The sequence below is a fragment of the Ovis aries genome, chromosome 16, assembly GCF_016772045.2.
Source record: "Ovis aries strain OAR_USU_Benz2616 breed Rambouillet chromosome 16, ARS-UI_Ramb_v3.0, whole genome shotgun sequence".
In the NCBI taxonomy this organism is placed as follows: domain Eukaryota; kingdom Metazoa; phylum Chordata; class Mammalia; order Artiodactyla; family Bovidae; genus Ovis; species Ovis aries.
The window spans coordinates 755,256-779,393 of record NC_056069.1 but is presented as its reverse complement, the minus strand read 5'-3'; the positions used below and the strand labels follow the sequence as shown (position 1 = coordinate 779,393).

Below are 24,138 nucleotides of genomic sequence, written 5' to 3'. Positions count from 1 at the left end.
AGAGAGATTCTAAGAGTAAGATAACATATTCATCAAGAGCCAAGGGCAAAAGAAGTCCATTTAACCAGTGAAGCCTTTCCAGGGAAGGCTCCTTCCTGGGCTGGTGGGGTTCCATGAGAGCGTAAAAGGAATGGAGCTAATGAGAGGGGGTATCTGCTGTGGCCTTGGAGGAGCCCAGGAGCAAGTGTCCATCACCAAGGAGTGTACCGTGGGCTGGATCCGACGCCTGCTCTTTGGGATCCAGAGTGAGTTAGGTGTGGGTCAGAGAGCTGAGTCCCAGGTCCAGTCTTGCCACAGGTGGTTGCTTCTGTCTGCATGGCCACTGAACTCACCGGCCCAGAAAGGCCTCCCGCTCCATCACCTTTCCACCTCCAGCCAAGTGACGGCTTCCTTGGCTGCCTTGCTTCCCTGTGATGGTGGTGGTTTAGTTGTTAAGTTGTGTCTGACTTTTTGCAACCCCATGGACTACAGCTCATCAGACTTCTCTGTCCATGAGATTTCCAGGCAAGAATACTGGGATGGGTTGCCATTTCCTTTGCCATGCTTCCCTGGGCTCCCGTAGCAAGTCCTTCTAGAAGGGTAGGCCTTGGACTATAGTTACCTATAGCCTGATTTCATTCTATTTCATTTTGTTCCATTGATGGAGCTCACATCCCTCTCTTCCCTTTCCCCCCATGCACCAAGATACCAGAGGAGTTCCCATCCATGGTCATGGGGCGTCGCAAGAGAGAGCCTTAATCCCTGTCCCCACAGAGCTCACAGACTCACTTAGGATGTGCTTGAAGAGGCAGAAGATGCCTGGAAACTACTCATAAAATAACCTCCCCATGTAGCATCCTGTGAGGCAGTGTGTGTGATGGGCAGAGCAAGGAGTCTGGAGCAAGATAGCGCAGGGCTCCCTCGTGCACTGTTGGAGGGAATGTAAATTGATACAGCCACTATGGAAAGCAGTATGAAGATGCCTTTAAAAACTGGGACTAAAACTACCATTAACCAACAAGCCCACTCTGGGCATATACCCTGAGAAAACCGTAATCGAAAAAAACACAGGTACTCGCAATGGTTCACTGCAGCACCATTTACAACAGCTAGGGTGAGGAAGCAACCTAGACGGCCTTTGACAGATGAACGGATAAAGAAGCTGTGCTACATATGTACAGTGGGATATTACTCAGCCGTAAAAAGAAACACATTTAAGGCAGTTTTAATGAGGTGGATGAACCTAGAGCCTATTATGCGGAGTGAAATGAGTCAGAAAGAAAGATAAATATCGTGTGCTAACACGTATGTTTGGAATCTAGAAAGATGGTATTGATGCGCCTTTTTGCAGAGCAGCAGTGGAGACACAGACATAGAGAAGAGACTTTTGGACGTCGTGGGGCAAGGAGAAGGTGGAGTGAATTTAGAGATTAGCGTGGAAACATCTACATTACCAGATGTGAAACAGACAGCCAGTGGGAATTTGCTGTGTGAGGCAGAGAGCTCAAACCCAGTGCTCCGTGTCAACCTAGAGGGGTGGGATGGAGTAGGAGGCGGGAGGAAGGCTCAAGAGGGTGGAGACTATGTCCGCCTGTGGCTGATGCACGTTGATGTGTGGTAGGAGCCAACACAACTTTGTAAAGCAATTATCCTCCAATTAAAAATAAATTTTTTAAAAAACGTGCTGGGTTCAGATCCATTAGCTACAGCTTAACAGCTGTGTATCCTTGGAAGCGTAATTTTACTTCTCTGAAGCTCAGCACCCCCATCTATAATGCAAGGATAAAGGCTGCCCTGTAGGGTTATGTGTAACTGAGCAAGGTGTTGGGTATCTGTTTCCTTCTCTCTGAAATGAGGACAATATTTAATTGGGGTTGCATTATAGTTGTGGGAATTAGTGACGTTGTAATGAAACGCTCACAATAGGATTTCACAAGGGCAGGCTTATTGCTCCAGGTAGTAAGTTCCAAGAGGGCAGCAGAAGGGAGGAGGGATCCACCTGTAAAAAGGAATCAGATTCTTTTCTCATTTGGAGCCCCATCCACTGGTCTCCAGCTGCTTGGTACCTGGCTGCTGAGGGGTGGTCCCTCTTGCAGTCATATCCATCCTTCCCCCACTGTCCACAAGCATCCTGGCGCCTCCCACGACGCTCCTTTGTTGACATGTCTCTCCTCTCTGTCTGCAGCACCCTCAACAACAACAACATCAGCCGCATCCTGGTCACTAGCTTCAACCACATGCCGAAGATCCGAACCTTGTGAGTAAAGAGCCCTGCTTCCTCCCCGGCTGCTCCCGCCCTTAGGAGGCCCATGGGGCAGCACTCTCAGCTGCTTGTGAAACTTCACCCTTGCTTCCTGCCTCCAAATGCCTCCTCCCTCTGCTACTGACTAAGTGGTGTGTTAGTGTTGGGGGAGGGGCACGGATCGTGCATGGTTCTCCACCTTCTTGCTCCGGGCCAGCTCATTTCTCTTCACCCTGGGAGTCTTCCTCGACTGGGGAAAGCTTTGTGTTTTCTCACTGGTTGGAAAAGTTTGTTAGTGTTACGTTGTCACTAGAACAGGGGTGTGGTGGTTTGTCACGTGTTTCGCTCCTGCCCTGTACCGTTGGCGGTTCTACTGTATTGTCAAGGGTTACGACTGTTTTCCCCTCTGGGACCGGCGGGGGCTTCCCAGATGGCTCAGTGGCAAAAAACCTGCCTACCAATGCAGGAGACACAGGAGGCATGGATTCCATTCCTGAGTCAGGAAGATCCCCTGGAGGAGGAAATGGCAAGCCACTCCAGTGTTCTTGCCTGGAGAATCCCATGGACAGAGAGCTACAGTTATGGGATCGCAGAGAGTTGGACACGACTTAGCAATCGAGCACACACATGCAAGCTGGTCAGTGGAGGAGAGGGAGTCTTATCTCCTCCTTCACCCCATCCTCCTAGTCCCCACCCACCACGCTTTCCTGCTCCCTGGATGATATTCTGGTATCAGAATGCAGTTACTCAGTTCTTTATCTGTAATGAGTTGGGTGGGCTCAAAGCCCTCCAAAGTATGTACTCAAGAAGCAAATCTCCGCTTAACAGCCCATACCAAGAACATGTCTACTGCCTTTATTACCTGGGAAGGTCCCCCCACTGAGCCAGAAACTCTTTTGTAAGTTTCTCTGCAAATGGACTCTGCTGATCTGTCTAAAAGATTGGAACTTGATGCCTTTCTTGTGTTGATGGAGCCTCAGCAGAATTTACATCACAGTAGTAGGGGAGAGTCAGCCCCAAGAGTAAAGTGTCTGGCACGTAGTGAACAACAGGAATTTACAGTTAAATTATTAGTATTATGATCATCGTCATAATATTTATCTAGAAATCTGGATTAAAAATACCAAGCATCCAGCTTATCTATGGCCCCTGAGCAGCACTGGATCCAGGGAGATGTGAAAATCCATAAAGCAGTGGTTTTCAAAGTGGCGGTCCCTAGCCCAGTAATGTCAGCATCACCTGGAACTTGTTGAAAAGCAAGATCTCAGGTCCCACCTCAGACCCATGAAGTCAGGATCTCCGGGCAGAGCACAGTGTCTGTTTTTAACAAACTCTCCAGGAGATCTTGATACTGATAAGGTTGGAGAACCGCCGCAGTAGTGAGAAAGCGACCTTGTCTCAGGTAAGAATGAAGCAAAGATCAATGAAGCAATTGATGAGGAGACGATACAAGAACACCCTCAGAAGGACACAGAGTTGCGAGTCAGGCAGTGCGCACGTGTGTGCTGAGTCGCTTCAGTCACGTCTGACTCTTTGCGACCCCATGGACTGTAGCCCGCAGGGCTCCTCTGTCCATGGCATTCTACAGGCAAGAATACTGGAGTGGGTTGCCATGCCCTCCTCCAGGGGATCTTCCTGACCTAGGGATCAAATCAGGGTCTCTTGATCTTCTGCGTTCCTTGAAACTAGTACCACCTGGGAACCCCGGGAGTCAGGCAGACCTGAGGTCAATGTGAGCTCTGACACTGTCTGTCTCTGGGCAAGTTGCTTTGTCTCTGTGTTCCTCACAGACAGTGAATTGATAAGTGCTTGCTTCAAAGTTGATGTGAGAATGAAATGTACTAACAGGTAAAGTTGCCTGGTCATGGTGTCCAGACAACAAATACTAGCTAGTATTCAGTTCAGTTGCTCAGTCATGTCCGACTCTTTGCGACCCCATGAACTGCAGCACACCAGGCCTCCCTGTCCATCACCAACTCCCGGAGTTTACCCAAACTCATGTCCATCGAGTCAGTGATGTCATCCAACCATCTCACCCTCTGTCGTCCCCTTCTCCTCCTGCCCTCAATCTTGCCCAGCATCAGGGTCTTTTCCAATGAGTCAGCTCTTTGCATCAGGTGGCTAAAGTATTGGAGTTTCAGCTTCAACATAAGTCCTTCCAATGAACACTCAGGACTGACCTTCTTTAGGATGGACTAGTTGGATCTCCTTGTAGTCCAAGGGACTCTCAAGAGTCTTCTCCAACACCACAGTTGTTCAAAAGCATCAATTCTTCAGCGCTCAGCTTTCTTTATAGTCCAACTCTCACATCCATACATGACTACAGGAAAAACCATAGCCTTGACTAGACGGACCTTTGTTGACAAAGTAATATCTCTGCTTTTGAATATGCTATCTAGCTTGGTCATAACTTTCCTTCCAAGGAGTAAGCGGCTTTTAATTTCATGGCTGCAGTCACTATCTGCAGTGATTTTGGAGCCCCAAAAAATAAAGTCAGCCACTGTTTCCACTGTTTCCCCATCTATTTTCCATGAAGTGATGGGACCAGATGCCATGATCTTTGTTTTCTGAATGTTGAGGTCTAAGCCAACTTTTTCACTCTCCTCTTTTACTTTCTTCAAGAGGCTCTTTAGTTCTTCTTCACTTTCTGCCATAAGGGTGGTGTCATCTGCATATCTGCAGTTTTTGATATTTCTCCTGGCAATCTTGATTCCAGCTGTGCTTCCTCCAGCCTAGCATTTCTCATGATGTACTCTGCATAGAAGTTAAATAAGCAGGGTGACAATATATAGCCTTGACGTACTCCTTTTCCTATTTGGAACCAGTGCACTGTTCCATGTCCAATTCTAACTGTTGCTTCCTGAAACTGTATACAGATTTCTCAAGAGGCAGGTCAGATGGTCTGGTATTCCCATCTCTTTCCGAATTTTCCACAGTTTATTGTGATCCACACAGTCAAAGGCTTTGGCATAGTCGATAAAGCAGGAATAGGTGTGTTTCTGCTCTCTTGCTTTTTCCATGATCCAGCGGATGTTGGCAATCTAATCTCTGGTTCCTCTGCCTTTTCTAAAACCAGCTTGAACATCTGAAAGTTCACAGTTCATGTATTGCTGAAGCCTGGCTTGGAGAATTTTGAGCATTACTTTACTAGCATGTGAGATGAGTGCAATTGTGTGGTAGTTTGAGCATTCTTTGGCATTGCCTTTCTTTGGGATTGGAATGAACACTGACTTTGTAGTATTGGGTTAGCCAAAAAGTTCATTCAAGTTTTTCTATACCATCTTACGAAAACTCCACATGAACGTTTTGGCCACCCAATATGAAGGGGACTCCGAGCTCAGGTTCCATCATGGTGCCCTGCTTCTTCCTTTGATCCCTCTTGGGATGGCAGAATTCACTCAAGAAAATCTATCCTCTTCCTCCCCTTTTGAAAGGGAATGATGCCGGAGAAACCATGGGGTCTTCAAAGACCTCTTCGGAGTCTATAGCAAACCACGAGTGGGCCACAGATGGAGCGTGGCCCGGGGCTTCTGGCCGGGAAGCGGAAGTGTGTCTTGGAGAGCATCTCCCCAGACAGTGGGTTGAGTAGAAGAAATACAGCTTTCACCTGCAGAAACCAGCAGCCCAGCTCCTGTGGGCTGGTCCTCTGAGATCTCCGCGCCCTCTCCTGTTACTTTCGGTGGGAAAGTATCAGTCGGAGCTGCGAGGGGCCCTGGGAGGCAGGGAAGATGGCCAGGTCTGGATCTTGGGCTCTCTGTGTGGGTGTTGTAGGTGCTAGGGAGGAGGGCGGGAGAGTTTCTCCTGCTTGTTTCTGTTGTCATACTTTCCTGTGGTCCTGAACACTCATCTGATGAGCTCAGATCAATCAATCAATCTCGTCTGTTCTCTTTGCTCCGTGCTGGTGCCATTTTCTCTTTAGTTTAATTTCAGAGATGGCTCTGTAGAGAACTCCCCAGAGACCTGAGCTGACTAATCCCCCTTCACTGTAATTAAAGTGTGGTGGGGATGGGGAGGGGGGTGTGCTGGTGGTGAAGAAGGAGGGAAGAAGGGAGAGGAAGGAAGTCATAAATGGGATTTCTAAAGGAAAGCTTTTATATTGAATTCAGAAAGCCACATTTTATAGAAAATGAACACTGACCCTCTCTAAAAGGATTTGCTGGAAATTTAATTTAGCGTCTGTGGCTAAAAGGCACCTTCTACAAATTGGCATTTGTATTCATTCACCTTATCTCCTGTAAAGGTGGTTTTGCCAACATGCAATATGGTGTTTCCATCAGGAAAAGACCACAGAGCAACTGGCAGGAAACATCTAGCTGCCTTGATGCTCTGGTGGTTAAGAGGTGATAACCTTGTACAGGCAGGACCTTGGGTTGAGAAGAGCCTGATGTCTGGAGCTAGTCTCTGTGCAGTAAGAATAATAATAGCAAATATGTCTTCAGGAGTTTACGGTATCCCAAATTGAGTGCTAAGCACTTTTGTTTTTTAATCTTTTGGCCACACTGCATGGCATGCAGGATCTTAGTTGCCTGATCAGGAATCAAACCCACAATCCCTGCATTAGCAGCGTGGAGTCTTAACCACTGGACCACCGGGAAGTCCCTAAGCACTTTTCATGGGTCATTTTGACCCTCACGACAGCTCTAGGAAGAAGGCGCCATTAATATTCCCATTTTATAGATGACAACACTGAGCACGCATGCTTGCATGCTCAGTCACTTCAGTTATTTCTGACTCTCTGCGACCCTGTGGACTGTAGCCCACCAGGCTCCTCTGTCCATGGGATTCTCCAGGCAGAAATACTGGAGTGCGTTGCCACACCCTCCTCCAGGAGATCTTCCCAACTGAGGAATCAAACCTGTGTCTCTTACACCTCTTGCATTAGCAGCTGGATTCTTTACCACTAGCATCATGTGGGAAACCTAGTAACACTGAGAACCAGGGTTAAATCACTGCCCACAGTCAAAGTCGAAAAAGCACAGAGCCCATGTCAGATTCCAACACTTTGACCTCAGAAGCTGAGCTCTTCTCAGAAGCTGACAGACTAGAGCTAAGCTCTGGGAACAAAAGCAGAAGGGCATCAGGTGAGCTGAGAAAGGGGAGACCTGAGCTTCCATGTGGCCAAAGGGCCACAGGAGGCCACTCTCCCCTATATCATTACCGTCACAAAAGTTACTGAAAGTAATCAAAATCATTTCTTTTCTCACTCAAGAAAATTAGAAATACTTCTGGCCGTGTCTGGGCTCAAGTTTCAAGATCATCATGATTATTTTTTTCTTTTAATATTAGTGTTTGGGATGATATTGCTCAATTTGATCTCCCAAACGTGACATAAAAGGCAACTTGAAAGATTCAGCTCAGCTCAGCTCTCCAGGCAGGTAAAATTCCAAGAGGGGAGGCCTGAGCCAGTCCATGGCCCTGGGCTTTTGACAAGGGCCTTCATATGGCTTCAAAGACAGTCTGGGTCTCCTCTTTTCCATGCTCCTACTTGGGAGAGGAGAAATTCCTACAGAAACAGACAAAGGGGTAAGGGCCATTTATAGCTGGCTTAAGAAGACGAGTAGCTTAGGACTGGCCAGTGGGGATTCAGGAAGAAACAGCCTAATATAATCTTCCAAAAGGAAAACCTCTGACATTTTGATTATCCCAGAAATTTATCAGCTCAATAAGGATCTGACTTACCTAAATCTCATTTGTGTTGTTTCATTGATCTCTTCCTTCTCATTGGAACTGATGGGAATTTGTTTGCATTGATCCACCTTCTTTCCTTACCTTCCATACCTCAGTGCCAAAGAGGGCAACTGCCCTTCCCAGTAAAAGCCAAACTCGTTAAAAGGCACACACAAAAAAAACCTCTGGTGCCTCAGCCTGTGTGTGCCACTGTAGCCCACCTCTGCTCCACCTTGTCACCAAGAGCTGACCCACCGTCGCCATTTTCCTAGGCAGCCTTTAGAGCTGGTGGTGTATTCCTGGCCATTCCTCTCTCTCTCAACAGCTCACTGATGGGTCAGGAGACAGATCATTTTCCCTCATGCTGCAGTTTCCCAGCAGGTCCCAGGGCAGAAAAGGGATGCCCTTCTCCCCTTCATGCTCTTTAGGAAAGAATAACCAACTCCAGGTCTTCCACTGGGCTCCGCTCTGTCCTTGGCACAAAGTGGAGTCATCTTTGTCTAAAACACACACGTCTTGCTTTCCTTCTTAGCGCTGAGGTCCTTCCCCGCAGCTTAGGGTTGTCCCTCTCTCCTGGAGTGCCAGCCTGAGAAGAAGCCAGGCTCACTTCCACAACATCAGGACCTGAATTTTGATGCTCTGGGCCCATAATAGGCACAGTGTCTTTGTCCTCACAACTGAGTTTGACCTTAAAGTATTGGCTCTGAAGTACGAAAAGAAAATTATAACATCAGAATTCATCACTTTTAAACAAAATCATAAAAAAATTTTTTTCAAATATTTTTCAGCAGAAAAAAAAAATTATATTCTGGGTGGGATATGGGTTCATTTAGTCAGTTGGATACAGTGGGATCTGGGGCCCCTACCCCGAGGCTGCCGAGTTCCCCAGTGGCCCTGGCTTGCCTGAGGTTTGCACCCATGCAGTGGCAGGGAGTCTCTGCCTGCAGGCAGCACAGACGAGCTGCACTCAGCTGATGTTTAGCAGTGTTGACCTTGCACTGAGTGGAGTGTGGTCAAGAGCCCTTCAGCTCTCTCCACATCAGGCACGGATGTAGCCCGAGCCAACTGCTTTGGGCTGCCACGCAGTATTAACTGGCATGACACAGAGTACTCAAAAGTCCCAAGATACGGCTGGCTGATTAGCATGTGTGGGATAGGGCATTGAAATTGACATCAGAAAGCCAAGTATATGATGAACTGTTGTGACTAGAACTCACCCGTGGGCTACTTGTAATGACTGAGGTTGGTAGGGAGTATGGACACTGGAAACCCCTGATACAGAACCTTGGGAAGAACCTTTAGAAGCCCTGGCTATCCTTAGGTTGCCCTCCAGTCAGCGGAAATGAAGTTTCACTTAACCAGTTGGGGTTCCCCTCAGATGTGGAATCTGCAGATCCCTCTCAGGAATCTTAGTCCAGAATGAGAAATCGACCTCGAATTATAGCTACTAGAGGGAGAAAGCCCAAGAGTCCTGAAAACAAATGTAACACCTTTTCAGAATCCCTGAAGCAGTTAGAAGAGCAAATACACCGGGTGGAATTGAACTTGGGAAGGAGATAAAAGGCACTCCGGAGAGATTGCTCTGATTTGCAGGAGTCTGTATGGATAATACCTTACTTACATAGGAGGATGGAGAGAAGATGCTTTCTTCAGAAAGCCCCCTTCTCTTTGTGACCTGCTAGGCCTGGCTAGTGCACACAGTGGTATTTTAGGCTCACCAGTGTGACACGAAAAGTGAAAGTTACTCAGGCGTGTCCGACTCTTTGAGACCCCATGTCCATACAGTCTTTGGAATTCTCCAGGCCAGAATACTGAAGGGGGTAGCTTTTCCCTTCTCCAGGGGAGCTTCCCAACCCAGGAATCAAACCAGGGTCTCCTGTATTACAGGCGGATTCTTTACCAACTGAGCTACCAGGGAAGCCCAGTGTGACATTCTGAAGGGGGTGTATTAAAGAGATCTAGAGTGGAAATGAAGTAGGGAGAGAAAAGATTGTGGCAAATCCTGGCCACAGTTCACTATAGACTGGGGCATGGTGATGAGGAAGCTGTTGCAAGCCATCTGGAACTCAAGTTAGCTAAAGTACTGACATTTGCACCTGAGTCACCCTTTTGGAATTTGGACCTGAATCAGGATTGTCAGTGTGGTAACGCCGCCCTCCCTCTCCTGTATGCTGAGGCTTTCCCCGGTGGAAATGGAAAGGGTGGAATCACTATTAAGAAATGGGAATTGCTCAGAACCCTGAAGGTCACCATTGGATGTGGCTGGCACGAGAAGACGACTGTCATTTGTGGGTTAGCAATAGGAGGGTTGAGGATCCAGTGGCAGTTCGCAGTGCAGAGGGCAGTTCTCCCCTGGGATCCCGAGGATGGTCATGCTGGGCAAAGGAGCATGGAGGCGGCACTGCGTTCTGCCAGTGGCAGCCCCCCACTTCCTGCGGTGACAGCCTCTCCCCTCTCCCCCGCTCCCAGGCGCCTGCACTCCAACCACCTGTACTGTGACTGCCACCTGGCCTGGCTCTCGGACTGGCTGCGGCAGCGGCGGACCGTCGGCCAGTTCACTCTCTGCATGGCCCCTGTGCACCTGAGGGGCTTCAGCGTGGCAGACGTGCAGAAGAAGGAGTACGTGTGCCCAGGTGAGACGGCATGGCCCCCTCCCCTCCTGTCCCGCCGCTCGCCCGCCTGTGAGCTCGCCTCAGCCGTGAACACGTGCCCAGCCCAGAGCTTGGCGCAGAGCACTCTAGTGTGCCTCCGGGCGTGCCAGAAAAGAAGCTCTTACTGAAGGAACTCATGGATCCCTTTCTGTTACGCCTCCGAGTCCATCGATCCTAAGAAGCTAACATTCGCTAGGTCCTTTAACATTGGCCAAACGCATTCCTAAGCCCATTTGCTCCTAGAAATTGAGAGCCAGGCTAACGGAGGCTATTTCCAAATCTGCTTGCTTGGAAATCTTAGCTCTGTCCCTTAGTGGTGTGTGACTTTGGTAAGTTGCTGCATGTCTGCCAAATGGAAATAATCGTCGTCTATAACTCAAGGGACGGGTGGGAGGATCCAATGAAATAATGCATATGAAGCACTTGGCATGATGCGCAGCACTTGGTGAGAGCTAATGAGTGGAGCTCAATTATTAGAGTTCAGTGGGCCCACAGAATGTGCTGAGCAAACACGAGGGTTTGATCTGTGGCTAATTGAAGTGTAATAGGACAGAAAACAGAGCTGTGCTAGGACGAAACTGAAGGCAGCCTCGGCCCCCAGGATGCGAGGCGACTGAGTGACCTGGGAAGCGCTTCTCAGAGGAGGTTACCTTTGCCCTGGGTCCTAAACGTTCTTTGCTTGTTTGTTTTTACTTTCATTGACATTCTCCGATCCCATCAAGTCTTCCCTTTTCCAGCGGCAAGGATGTAGAGCTAATTTCTTGATTGCTTCAAAAACAAGAGAATTCAGTTGGAGAGATCCCCAAAGAGGCATTCCTGAAATTCAGGAGCTCAGTCCTGCCATTGGGTCCAGTGGCTTCTAAAGGCTTATCTTGGAGTGCTGATGTGTAGAAAAAGGAACTTTTTAAAAAATTTTGATTTAACACCAAAACCATTTCGTATTGGGGTATAGCCAATTAGCAATGTTGTGACAGTTTCAGGTGAGTGGTGAAGGGACTCAGTCATACATATTCATATTTCCATTCTCCCCTAGTCCCCTGCTTCCATCCAGGCTGCCACATAACATTGAGCAGAAATAAGGAAAAAGGAGCCTTCTCAGTACAGAAGCCGACTACATGTTAGGGGACCGCGTGTGGCCAGGAGTACAGTCTGGTCCTCCTCGGCTCTTAGGCTGCATTTGCCATATGTGTGAATTTTCCTTGAATTTAACTTCACACTCTGCTGCTTTCCCCTGTCATGTAACAGCTTCATCAAATTCTTTATTATCCAAAAACATTTTAACATGTCTCTGAGCAGTACCTCAACAATTTCCTATAGACACCCACTTAGAAATCACTTTCCATCAAACACATAATAAAACCGTTTATCACACAGGCACCAAACTCAAATATAGTGACTGTAATTACAGTAATTATTAGGCAAAGGGTACAATATCGGCATAAGTGCCAGTGAAAGAAATAATTATAGAGTGCAGGAGTCATCCAAGAGCTAGTGAGAAAAACTAATTAGGGAAAACGGTAAAACATCTCATTATAGGTGGGTGCCAAGTTTAAAGCTGCACACCAACACGAACGCACTTCGTCACAAAAGCACCTTCCCATCAGAGAAGTGCCGAGACACTGCTTACCCAGCAGCAGTCAGGACCCAAAACCCAGCGTGGGAAGGCTGATCCTCCTGGGTCCTGAGGGTGCTGCTTCCCCAAGTCTCCCTCCTCTGAAAAGGCTGGATCTCAGTTCAGTCCAGTCGCTCAGTCGTGTCCAGCTCTTTGCGACCCATGGACTGCAGGACACCAAGCTTCCCTGTCCATCACCAACTCCTGCAGCTTGCTCAAACTCATGTCTATCGAGTCGGAGATGCCATCCAACCCTCTCCTCCTCTGTCGTCCCCTTCTCCTCCTGCCTTCAATATTTCCCAGCATCAGGATTTTTTCCAAGGAGTCAGTTCTTCACATCAGGTATCTAAAGTATTGGAGCTTCAGCTTCAGCATCAGTCCTTCCAATGAATATTCAGGACTGATTTCCTTTCGGATGGACTCACAGGTGGGTTAATAGTTACATAGGTGACTGTTACCTTTATCATATCCCCTGTTTATAGCAATCTTGTTTATTGCTGTGATGGTCCCTGTAGCTTCTTGATACAAAGCCAAATGTCTTTTAAGGACATGAAAATTTAATCCACAAACTCCAGACATGAATATGCTATTGTACTCTACCCTCTCGATCATAGTATAAATTTAGGGGAGTGACACATTGGAGCCCCTGTGCATGGGGGATTTTTTAGATGTTTATCCCAGGTTCTGAAGAATTAAAAACAGGATGTTGTGCTGGGTTACTTTCTGAAAAGTCAATTATATACAACGGCAAGGAGAACTGGTGAGTTGAACATCATGATTGAATGAAGCATCTCATTAGTGGGGCTCAGGAGGAGCAGCCCCTCTGAAAAGTATTATACCTTTAATAATGATTCAAGGTAGTTGGTGAGACTGTAAAAAAAAAAGAGGGTGCTGGGGGAAGTGGTGTGGAGCAAGGCTCAGCCTATGTACATGCCGGAGGTCAAAAAGATGGGCTGTTCTCCTGTACCTGCACCGTAACTCGAGCCCCATGAAGTGAAGCTCACCTCTAAGGGGGCAGGCCTGCCCCACGGCAGAGCCCAGCAAGGTGTCTGAGGGAGGCAGTCTGAGACGACCTGATGGCAGCTGTTTGAAGCTGCAAAACCGCCAGGGTTCTGCCTCACCCAAGCTGTTCCTCCCATAACCCGCAAGAGATGGGCTTCAGTCAAGAAAAGAGGGGCGTGACCATTTCTTTAAAAGAAAGAAGTCATCCTCTCCGGGAGAGAAGGCCTAGGGCAGCAATTAGGCTGTCCCTTTGAGTATTCATCACCAGTGGTCCCTCCCCAGGCAGCCTAAGAGAACCCTCCCTGTGCCCCTATGCGGCATCAAAAACCTCCCCTGACACAGGACTCCAGAGACGGAAATGAGCTTTCTCTCTTTCAGCCTGCGAGGGCCCTGCCTGCCCGAGTCCCTGATAGCTCCCTCTGAATTAAACCTGGCTGGCTGGAGCCCAGCCTCTTCTCCCCAGAAGCCCTGGCTACAGGCTTCTTATGATGCCAGTTAACCCAGAAATTTGCTAGCAGCACACTTGATAAAATTCATCTCCTCTGTCAATGGTCCCCTTCAATCAAAGGCATTTAGTTTCCTCCCCTGGGGAGACAAGTGGGACTTTTTCACAAGGGTGGGAGACTATTTTATTTATTATTAATGATTTTCTATGATAGACAATGGGACTGTGTGGTCTCCTTTCTCTCTTAATGAAAGGATTTCTCTGTTAATTTCCCTTGTTTTTAGAGAGAGCTTAGGGCCATAGGACTAGACGAGCTCCTGACTGGACTTTATGAGTTCACACGACAGATCGGAGGAAAGGTTCTGCTTTGGCCATGCTTAGGCTCATGTGAGCTGGAAGTTGCTGAATTTTGTTTCCCATCCTTACGTAAAGGGCTTATTTTGGAGTTTAAACTCTAGGTTTTCTCTTCCTTGTGTCAATTTCCTGGTGCCTTACTATGATCAAGGGTATTAGCTAAATATTTGACCTCTTGAATTAATTATCTCTTTCCTCTGAACATCTTTTTTAAACTTTTTATTTTATATTGGAGTATGACCAGTCAACAACGTGATAGCTTCAGGTGCACAGCCGAGCAAGTCAGCGGTACATACGCGTGTCCATTCTCCCCCAAAGTCCCCTCCCATCCAGGCTTCCGCTTAACACTCAGCAGAGTCCCCTGTGCTATACAGTAGCTCCTTGTTGGTTATTCATTTTAAATATAATAGTGTGCGTATGTGGATCCAAAACTCCCTAGTTAACCCTTCCCACCATCCTCTGAGCATCTTTGAACCTGTTTATGTGTCTTTGAATGTGAGATATCTCTTCATGAAGATTGAGCCTGTCTCTAGTAATAAGGGGCCATGTCTTAAACATTTTCCAGGTGCCCCATCACCTCGAGCACTGCTGGTTCCTAACAGCCTCTCAACAAACTCTTCCTCAGTTATTATTAAAATGAAATAGGTGTGTCTCCTTGGAAACAAGAAACTTTCTCCTTCTACTTCCTTTTTTTAAAAAATTTGAGACTAGTTACTAAGTATAAAGATAATTAAGGAAAGCCATGACTAGCTGCCCATCTCCTTAGGAGGTTTTAATTAAAACACCATAATTGGACATTGCAGGAATGAGATTATTAGGTTTATTTAGTCATTCCCCAAATGATCATGCCTCTGGTATTTAAATCACATTCATTTATATTCTCATCATAATTGCTTGAGTCCCATTGTCATTCAGTCTGTTGTTGGCTTTTGAAAGGCCAGAGGGCAACAGGGATGCTTAATTTGAATACTGGAATTAATTTATTTCTACACACTCACCAGGCCATTGGATTTTCCAACTATATTCATTCTACTGGGTGAAGTTCTTTTTAAAGACAGAAAGAAACCCAACTCTAACATAAGCATGTCGAGCAGTCTCCAGCGTGGCTGACCCAGTCGGAGTCTTGCCCCTGAGCTTCCTATTCCCAAGATTTCAAGACTTTGACATTTTCTGTTTCAGGGCAATAGGAAAGCATGGTGAGTGTCTTCTTGGCAGAGGAGATGGAAGAAGAGCCCTTCTGTTATGGGAATAAACATAATGGATCTATGTCAGGGTACTTTTTGTTTTTAGATTAATTTTTTTAATCTTTTGGCCACACTGTGCAGCATGTGGGATCTTAGTTCCCTGACCAGGGATAGAACCCAAGTCCCCTGCACTGGCAGCGAGGACTCTTAACCACCGGACCACCACTAAAGTCCCTGCATCAGGGGTTTTATGAGGATCACTTGAGACGACACAAACAACGCACTTAATGCATAGGTAACACCCTGCCGACATTAGCTACTCTCTTGAGAACGCCGCACCTGTGTCCACGGGCAAGCACGCTCCTCTCTCCAGACTTCTGTTTCCCCCCCGTCTCCATGGCCCTCTCTGGATCTGAAGTTCAGTGACTTCAGCCCCACTCATCTGGGCTTTTAGGATGATGATCACCTTCATTTGCCAACAAAGAGAACGGAGATGAGGTGAGCACTGAGCAGGAGTCAGTGCTGCTCACTGCCCTGGTCGCGTCTCCATTCTTCTTCTCTTGTAGAACTGGAGGGCAGCTTGCAGTCAGCAGAGGGAGGAGAATCTGTGCGGTGTCCATGCGGGCACCCACCGGCTCTCACCCTGTGAGAATTCTAGCCGGGGACGCATTCCTGCCCTCTGCCTCGCTGAGGGCTCCCAGGGCTGGGAAGTAGCTCCCTTGATGACCAGTAAGACCAGGAAGGGCCAGCGTGTCTGTTCCCCCCGAGCCCTGCCCTGCCCTCCCCTCCCTCCAGACACTGGACTACAGGCCAGGAGTCTTAGGAGATCTCTGAAGGCTGGACATCTCAGCTCCCTCCTTGAGGTACCTCAAAGGTAGCTTTGACTCCTTATTGAAATTCTTGAGCTTTGGTAGTGATTGAGGAAAGGTGAGACAGTACCCCAGAGACAGGCACCTGGGCCTCGTGCCCGTCTCCCTGCTCTGATGAGCACATCCTTCCACCCCAGGGCAGTAGCGTGTTCACACTGGGCCTGAAAGAGGTCCAAGAGCAGAGGAGCCCGGGCTCTCACTGTCAAATGAAGAAAGGAAGAGCAAGCCCATGTGCACTGCTAAGTTTATGAGAGGATGTCTTAGAGAGTAGGTGGCAGAAGGTCTACCCGCTAATCCATTGCTATGCTCTGATTTAAGGCCTTTGCTGTGCCAGGGAGGGAAGGGGGTGGTACCCATCAGCAGGCTCGCTTGAGGACCGTGAGGACTCATGGGTCCCCAGAGAACACATCATGCGATGGGAACACATGTGCATGGAGCAGGCTCATACCTAGAGAGACCCTCCCATTGAAGATCTGTACACACTCCTATCCCAGTGTTAAAACTCTGTTCCCATTCTGCTCTGCTTCCTAGCCGGTAGTCATAGAATTCGCTGGGTAGAAAGGTAGGTGCTTCCGCGATTCGTCCCCCTTGGAAATTGACTATCCCCTGCACCACCCTCTTCGGCCTCCATGTGTGTGGACAGGAAAGGCTGGGAGAGGTGGCTTTGCAGACAGAGCTTGGCGCAGGGCCTGGATGTCCCTGCTGACCCGCGCGTGGGGGCTCGGCTCAGATGGGGCCGCAGGAGATCGGACCAGTGGCCTTCTCTGTGGTTAAAACGACCTGCGCGTCAGCCTGAGAGTCCTGTTTCCCCAGAGCCGCTCGTCTCCCCGCTCTGGGACTGATCCTATGGACACGAGCCCAGGGCACTTAGAACTCAGGGAGCCTGCCCCTAGGGTCCTTCCAGAGCTTGGTGACATCCCACCTCTCTAAGGCTTCTGGGCCAATTCCATTCATGGATTCATCCTCTCCCTCACCTAAGGTGTGTTTACTGACTTGCATTGGGCCCTATTCTGGGCACTGAAGATGTAATAGTGAAGAAGGCGGGGAAGGTTGCTGCCCTTGTAGAGTTTCACATCAATCTGTCCGGGGACGCAAGGCATAAGGGAGGGACGCCTGCCAGCACAGGATTCAGAGATCCGAAGGGAAGTGGGCTTGGTCCCCTCCAGCATCGACTCAGGGGAGGTGTTTCCAGGGAAGGTGAACTCATCTTTCAAGCCTGGCTTAGACCATGTTTTGTTACAACAAGAGGGGAGCACCCTCACCACGTGTAAATACCTGGCTGGGGAGCTGCCAGCCCGGGATGCTGACAGAGGCTATAATTACCAGTGTTTCCCTCTGTGTAATTAAGGGTGTTGTTACTGACCTGGTTAAGGAATCTTTTCAAAGGCTTTTTCGCCTTGACAACATCCCTTTCAGTGCAGCACACCCTTTCTTCCGAATCAGAGCCACTCCGTGAAACACCCAGCTTGTTTTCAGAGGGACCCAAGGCTGCAGTCTGGATCTGGCTTAAACAGAATTCATTTCAGCCTAAAAGTCAGAAGGGGTCCCTTTGAAGAAACTCCATTTCAGAACCTCCTGTTGCCCATAGGAGTACCAGAACGTAATGTCTTTCTTCCATTCTTTTCTGACACACCCCGTCTATGTCACAGTTTGACAGATCAAAAGAGGCACGGCCGTCGGAGACCCTGTGCCTCAGTGGATGGAAAGGCAACTGCTCAGGCTCAGGGCGCTCCACGCAGCCCTTGACACTTGCCCTCCAGGAAGGGGCAGGGTGTGGCACGACGTCTCCCTGGCTGGCCAGGCGCCCGAGCCCCTTGATGTGGAGAGCCGGGCATGGCAGCTTTCTCTGCTGGGCAGCCCTGACATCTGAAGCCTTCCTGCTCTGAGCCTCCCTGGGAGGATGTGGGTGAGGGGGCAAGAGCCCTGCCTATGATAGCTCTTCTTCGCTACCTGCGAAGGGAGGGAGCAGAGGAGGGGGGCTGTCAGGCTCTTAGTCCTCCTGTTTCCGTTTGTCTGAAGAGCGGTGGTTGACCTTTAGACTCAGAAGGGTGTCAGTGGTGCAGTCGAAGCTTCTTGTTCACTGAGATGGCAGCAGAAAAGTTCAGGGTGGGTACTATGACTTGCCCAACATCCTGCAGACAATTTGTGGCCGAGCCAGACCCATTATTAATAACAATAACAACACGACTGAGCCCTGTGTTCCACGAACTCTTCTAAATACTTCACGTGCATTAACTTCACCTTCACAACAAAGCCATGCTATGAAGTAAGGTTTGTTGTTTTCCCCCATTTTAAAGATGGATAAAACTGAGACAGGAGGACTTAAGGATAATAGTATAGAATCAAGGTTCAAACTGAGCCCGTGGGACTCCAGAGCCCACACTTTTGGCCACAATAATCTCATTCCTGACCTGAGTTTCTTACAGGCCAGCCCTCTGGGTTTGTCATTTTCTCAGAAGTGTAAAGACTTTACCAGTTTGGAACAAAGCCAGCACCACCTCACCCTCTAAGAGAATGCTTCACTCGGGGATTTTAATGTAAATTGTCATCTCACTGGCATTTTCCATGGTCTCCGTTAGATCCACTAGTGTGATGCTGGAGAGTTTCAAGTCCTTGCACCCTACACAAGAATATTTTCTTGAATGTTCCATCTAAGAGGATGTTTTGAAATTGCGTGTGTGTGTGTGTGTGTGTGTGTGTGTGTGTGTGTGTGTGTGTGTGTGAAAGTGAAGCCAAGGGAAGTAAGATGTTTTGGTCACTGAGTTAGCCCTTTCTAGCAAAGCAACTGTTCCTAAGTAAGCCACAGGCATCGATTTGAGTCTTAAAGAAGGACCACCCCCAGGTATAGGGACTGTTGAATGCAGCGGGGGGCCTTCCACTTTAAGGCTCACTCAGTGTCCAAACAAGGACTGGCCCCGAGCCCAGTCAGTCCTCTGATTCAACCTCTGTAGCTAGACTTGCTCTGGCTTCCCAGCCTCAGCTTCTGCAGTGAACAGGGGCCAAACCAAAATCATCTTTCTCTACAGACATTGTCCATGTTTCACGTTTTATCTTTGGCCAAGAGCCCCTGACCAGACGGTCCGTGTCTGATCAGTGAGGATATTTGCAGAGTTGGTCTGAATCTGCTCTTAGCCAATGACCCTGTGCTCCGAGAGGGGGACCTCGAAAGACAATGAAATTGTCCCTGTTGGCTGGACCCTGGGTGTGGTTTAAGGTCCTGAGGAGGCCATTGGGTTGAGTTTACCTTTTGGACCATCCTGTCCACATTTGAAAAACTAACCACAGGTTTGAGAGTCTTACTTCACTTTGAAGAAACAATCATAATATGAAAACATACACCGACTTTTAAATTGGAATTTCCTTCTGTTAGTGATTTGATGTGACCACCAGAGAAACTGATTAAGATTCTTATGACTCTCTGAATCTTGAGCTAGTTTACCAGTGTGTATGTTTATTTTCACTTGGCTTGCTTTCTTTCTTTCTTTCTTTTTTAATTTTTTGGCCACACCTCACCACATGTGGGATCTTAGTTCCCCAGTCTTGCATTGGAAGCACAGAGTCTTAACCACTGGATCACCAGGGAACTCCGCATCAGCTTTCTATTAAAACATAAGCACCTTCCATACCACTTTCTTTTCTTTCTTTTTTTTTTTTACCACTTTGTATTACATTCACATGGGTTCTCACCTCAAGCAAAATTAAGGCCCCAAAATGTGGAGTAACTTGTTCACCTTTTTCTCTCATGAGATAAGTTTTATTTGCATGATCTCTGGACAGAAAAGCTATTTGAACAGGCCTTGAATGTTGCTGTTGATGGCTGTATTGACATTCGGTCATCAGTGCCCCCAAATGGGGAAATTCTGTCGCCTTTTCTCCTCCCACTTGGGTTTGAGAGTGCCTTTCAACTACTTGAGAAAGGAATGAAGGTGTATCTAAACTCAGTAGCCAAGCCCCAGATAAAAGATCGAAACCTCGGGGTGTCGTTCAGACTTGGGACCCCTGGAAAGCAGTCCCAGGGCGTGTCCTTTGCATGCCAGTGGTGTATTTCCATGTGCAGTTGACTCTGAGAGCAGCTCTGCGACTGAAAAGCTGGCATGATCAGGTGACAGAGCAGGTGGAAGAATCCAGAAATAGGTCAAGGTCAGGCTGTCTCCTCTTGGCTGAATATTTAGCCAGTAGCACCTGTGACTCCCAGATGAGGGGTGATGTCAGCTGGCGATCATTTTTCAGGTAGTTGATGAGGTAGCTGCCTCCTTGGGAAGCTGGGTAAGGATCACAGAAGCCCAGGGAGCTCCTCACACTGACATGAGTTGACCGCTGTGTTCTGACCCCGCAGGCCCCCACTCGGAGCCTCCAACCTGCAATGCCAACTCCATCTCCTGCCCTTCAGCCTGCACGTGCAGTAATAACATCGTGGACTGTCGAGGGAAGGGCCTGACAGAGATTCCCGCCAACTTGCCAGAGGGCATCGTTGAAATGTAAGTGCCTGCCTGCCACCATCTGTCCCTGGTGAGTTCACCTCGTGGTCTCGGCCAGTCCCCGCAGACTGGCGGCATGTTGGGCTGCTAGAGCTGACTATTGAAAATGCTCAGCCATCTCTTTGCCTTCCTTCCATGCTTTCCCAGGAATTATAGCTCAGGGGTCAAGAGTGTAGACTCTCAACACAGTCAGCACATGACAACCTGTAGACAAAATATGTCCACCACCTATTTTTGTAAATAAAGTTTTATTGGAACACAGCCACACCCATTCATTTACATATTACCTATGGCTGTTCTTGTTGGGCACTACTGAGTAGCAATGACAAAGGAACTTATGCCCACGAAGCCTGATGTATCTTCCATCTGGCCCTTTGCAGTAAAGGTTTACCCGTCCCTACCCTAGAGTCACTCTGTGATCACATCCTAGTTCTGCCATGTACTAGCTGTATAATTGTGGGCAAAATAATTGCTCTTTTTCATCTCTAGTTTCTTATAGTAATGTGATAATTATAGTATTGTTCAACAGGCCATGAAAAGTAAATGAAATACCACATGGAAAGCACTTACTACAGCCCTTGACACAGGACAAATCTTCCATAAAATGGTGGTGGTACAAAGTATATGAATAACGAACTAATTTTATAGCTGCTTTTAGAGCAAGAGACTGAGATTTTCATCATTCTGAATCAGATTATCATCATCCAGATCAGGCCTTTAGGTAACAAGACAAGTTTTGGGTGTGTCTGTGTGTGCACTGATGTCCAAAATTCCAAGAAAATTCATTTGTCCAAGTAGCTCAGTCTCGTCGACTCCTCTCATATGTTAAAAAGTGGCCAGTGTCTCACTCTGGGTTAGAAGGTCAGTGAATACTGACCTCAAGATCACTCCTTACATGACAATAGCTGATAACTTTTTCTGCCTTTACTAAAGGTGGCTTTATTAAACATTGGTTAGATGGAACCCCTCTCACTGAAAACATCATTAGAAAAAATCCCTCCAAATAAAAGATATCGTATACATTTCCCTCACCTCTGTGCTACACCTCACCTCTCCCTACGCCCCCTCCTTCCCGCTCCTTCTCCTCCTTTCCCCTCTTCCGCCACCTGTTTGTCCTCTTACGTATGCCCTTCTATCGCCAATGCATTCCAGTGGATGACCAAATTGGCCCTTTCATTCATTCACGGATTCATTCAACAAACGTCTTTTGTGAGCCCACTGTGGTCCAGTGGTAATTTTGTGATTAGGGAGCAGCAGTGAACAAAACAGACCAAATTTCTGCCCTTGTGGTGCTTGCATTGCAGTGGAGAGACGGGTGCAATGAACAATAAGCAAGCCAAAGTAAGTTAGCTGATACGGTAGAAGATGGGAGCTTCTGTGGGAAAAAAAGTATGCGAGAAAAAGCGAGTGGATATCTGGAGAAGAGTGTTGCACGTAGAGAGGACAGTGTGTGCAAAGGCCCTGAGGTAGGGCTGTGCTGGGTATACCAGAAGGCCAATGTGGCTGGCGTGGAGTAAACACAAGGGAGAGTGTTAGTGGTGGAGGTCAGAGGGGTCCTGAGGGACCAGATCACGGGGGCATTTTAGGGACTTTGGTTTCACCCACTGAGATGAGAAGAAACATCGAGCTTACAACACAGGGGCCTTAGTTTCTTCTTTCTTCATCTGCTTTGCTAACTTTTCTCTGATTCCCTTTGAAACATTCTCGCCCAGCCCCAGTGGACACAATCTGTGCCTCCATACCCTTCCTGAGGGCAGGAATGCATTAGCCAAGGGTGGTTTTGGCCTGACACCCATACCTCCTGTGCCTTCCCCGACCTTGACTCAGTCTCCTTTCAGCAAGAACAACAGTGAATTCCCTTTGTGCTTCACTGGGATGTGCCTTCACTCCTCATGGTCCATTGCCCCAGCCTTGGAGAACCCTTCCTTCCATGGACCTCGCTTAGACCTCACCACCTGTCCCTCCCGGCCCCTCCCAGCCTGTCTGCCTCTCTTGATCCATTCCCCTGCCTTCTTCTATCCTTTTCCGCACCCATGATCTTTCCACTTCCCTTGTCAGCCAGGTCTGCTTCTCCGCCCGGTTCCCCCTGTGCTCCTCGTCACAGGAGCCCGCCCCTCATCTTCCATCCAGGCCAGAGTAGGACTCTGATCACCTCCAAAGGCGGGTGTCAAGACAGAATTCCTGCCAAGGCATGCCTCAGTTCAGAATCGCATTGAACATTCCTGTCTCTGCACCGCCTCACTTCTTTCCCCTTCCATCTGCCGGGTTTTATCTTTTCTCTCTGGCAGCCTCTTGGCCAGGTCTCAAACCATAGCATGATGGGAAAGGCCAGTCTAATAACCACACTGCAACCATTGACCCCCACACCAGCCCTGGTTCAGGAGCTCAGGCCTGCTCACCCTCCTTTCCAGCTCCATGTGCCTACACTTACAGCTCAGGCTTGACAGGCTCACAGATCAGGCATCTGAGGGAGAGAAATCACAGACATCCACATTGGAGGGGAAGCCCATGGAGGCCAGACCATACCTAGGCCATTGGGCTCACACCCAAACATTGAATTTTAAAAGGAACATGGACAGGCTAGACTAGTTATTTCTGAAAGCCTGTCTGATTATTACTGAGTTTTCCCTTAAATGAGGTAAAGTAAAAATAACAAGAACAATGTGATATTTTTCCATTGAGCAAAAAGATTCCATTTAAAGAAGCATCTTTTATTTTAACATTCTAGACTTCCTTATTCTATTACCATTATTGTCAAAAATATTCTTCATTTTATAAAATGATGGGCACTCATGGAAGAATATGTGTGTGTAATAGAAATGTGTTTAATTATATGTGATTATTATATAATTATAAATGTATGTCTGTATATAAATAGTATGTATAACAGACACACAGAAATTGCCTTAATTGATTAAATAAGAGGTCTAAACCATCTCAGTTCAGTTCAGTCACTAAGTCATGTCCAACTCTTCATGACCCCATGGACTGTAGCATACCAGGCTTTCCTGTCCTTCACCATCTCCCAGAGCTTGTTCAAACTTATGTCCATTGACGGTGATGCCATCCAACCATCTCATCCTCTATCATCTCCTCCTACCTTCAATCCTTCCCAGCATCAGAATCTTTTCTAATGAATCAGTTCTTCACATCACATGGCCAAAGTGTTGGGGCTTCAGCTTCAGCATCAGTCCTTCCAATGAATATTCAGAGTTGATATCATTTAGGATTGACTTGTTTGATCTCCTTGCTGTCCAAGAGACTCTCAACAGTCTTCTCCAACACCATAGTTCAAAAGCATCCGTTCTTTGGCACTCACTTTTTTTATGGTCCAACTCTCAGATCCATACATGACTACTGGAAAAACCATAGATTTGACTAGATGGACCTTTGTTGGCAAAATATTGGCTTTACTTTTTAATATCCTGTCTAGGTTGGTCATAGCTTTTCTTCCAAGGAGCAAGTGTCTTTTAATTTCATGGCTGCAGTCACCATCTGCAGTGATTTTGGGGCCCAAGAAAATAAAGTCTATCAGTGTTTCCGTTGTTTCTCCATCTACTTGCCATGAAATGATGGAACCAGATGCCATGATCTTCATTTTTTGAATGTTGAGTTTTAAGCCAGCTTTTTCACTCTCCTCTTTCACTTTCATTAA

At 47.7% G+C, this 24,138-nt stretch overlaps 1 protein-coding gene across 1 annotated transcript in view; it reads left to right on the top strand.

Annotated features, from left to right (window-relative positions):
- Positions 1-24,138, top strand: part of SLIT3 (slit guidance ligand 3) — a 723,236-nt gene that overhangs the window by 546,472 nt on the left and 152,626 nt on the right. Inside the window, exons 7-9 of the mRNA XM_027979969.2 lie at positions 2,165-2,236; positions 10,358-10,521; positions 20,342-20,483. Coding sequence (XP_027835770.1) covers positions 2,165-2,236; positions 10,358-10,521; positions 20,342-20,483 — 378 coding nt within the window. The remainder of the gene's footprint in view (positions 1-2,164; positions 2,237-10,357; positions 10,522-20,341; positions 20,484-24,138) is intronic.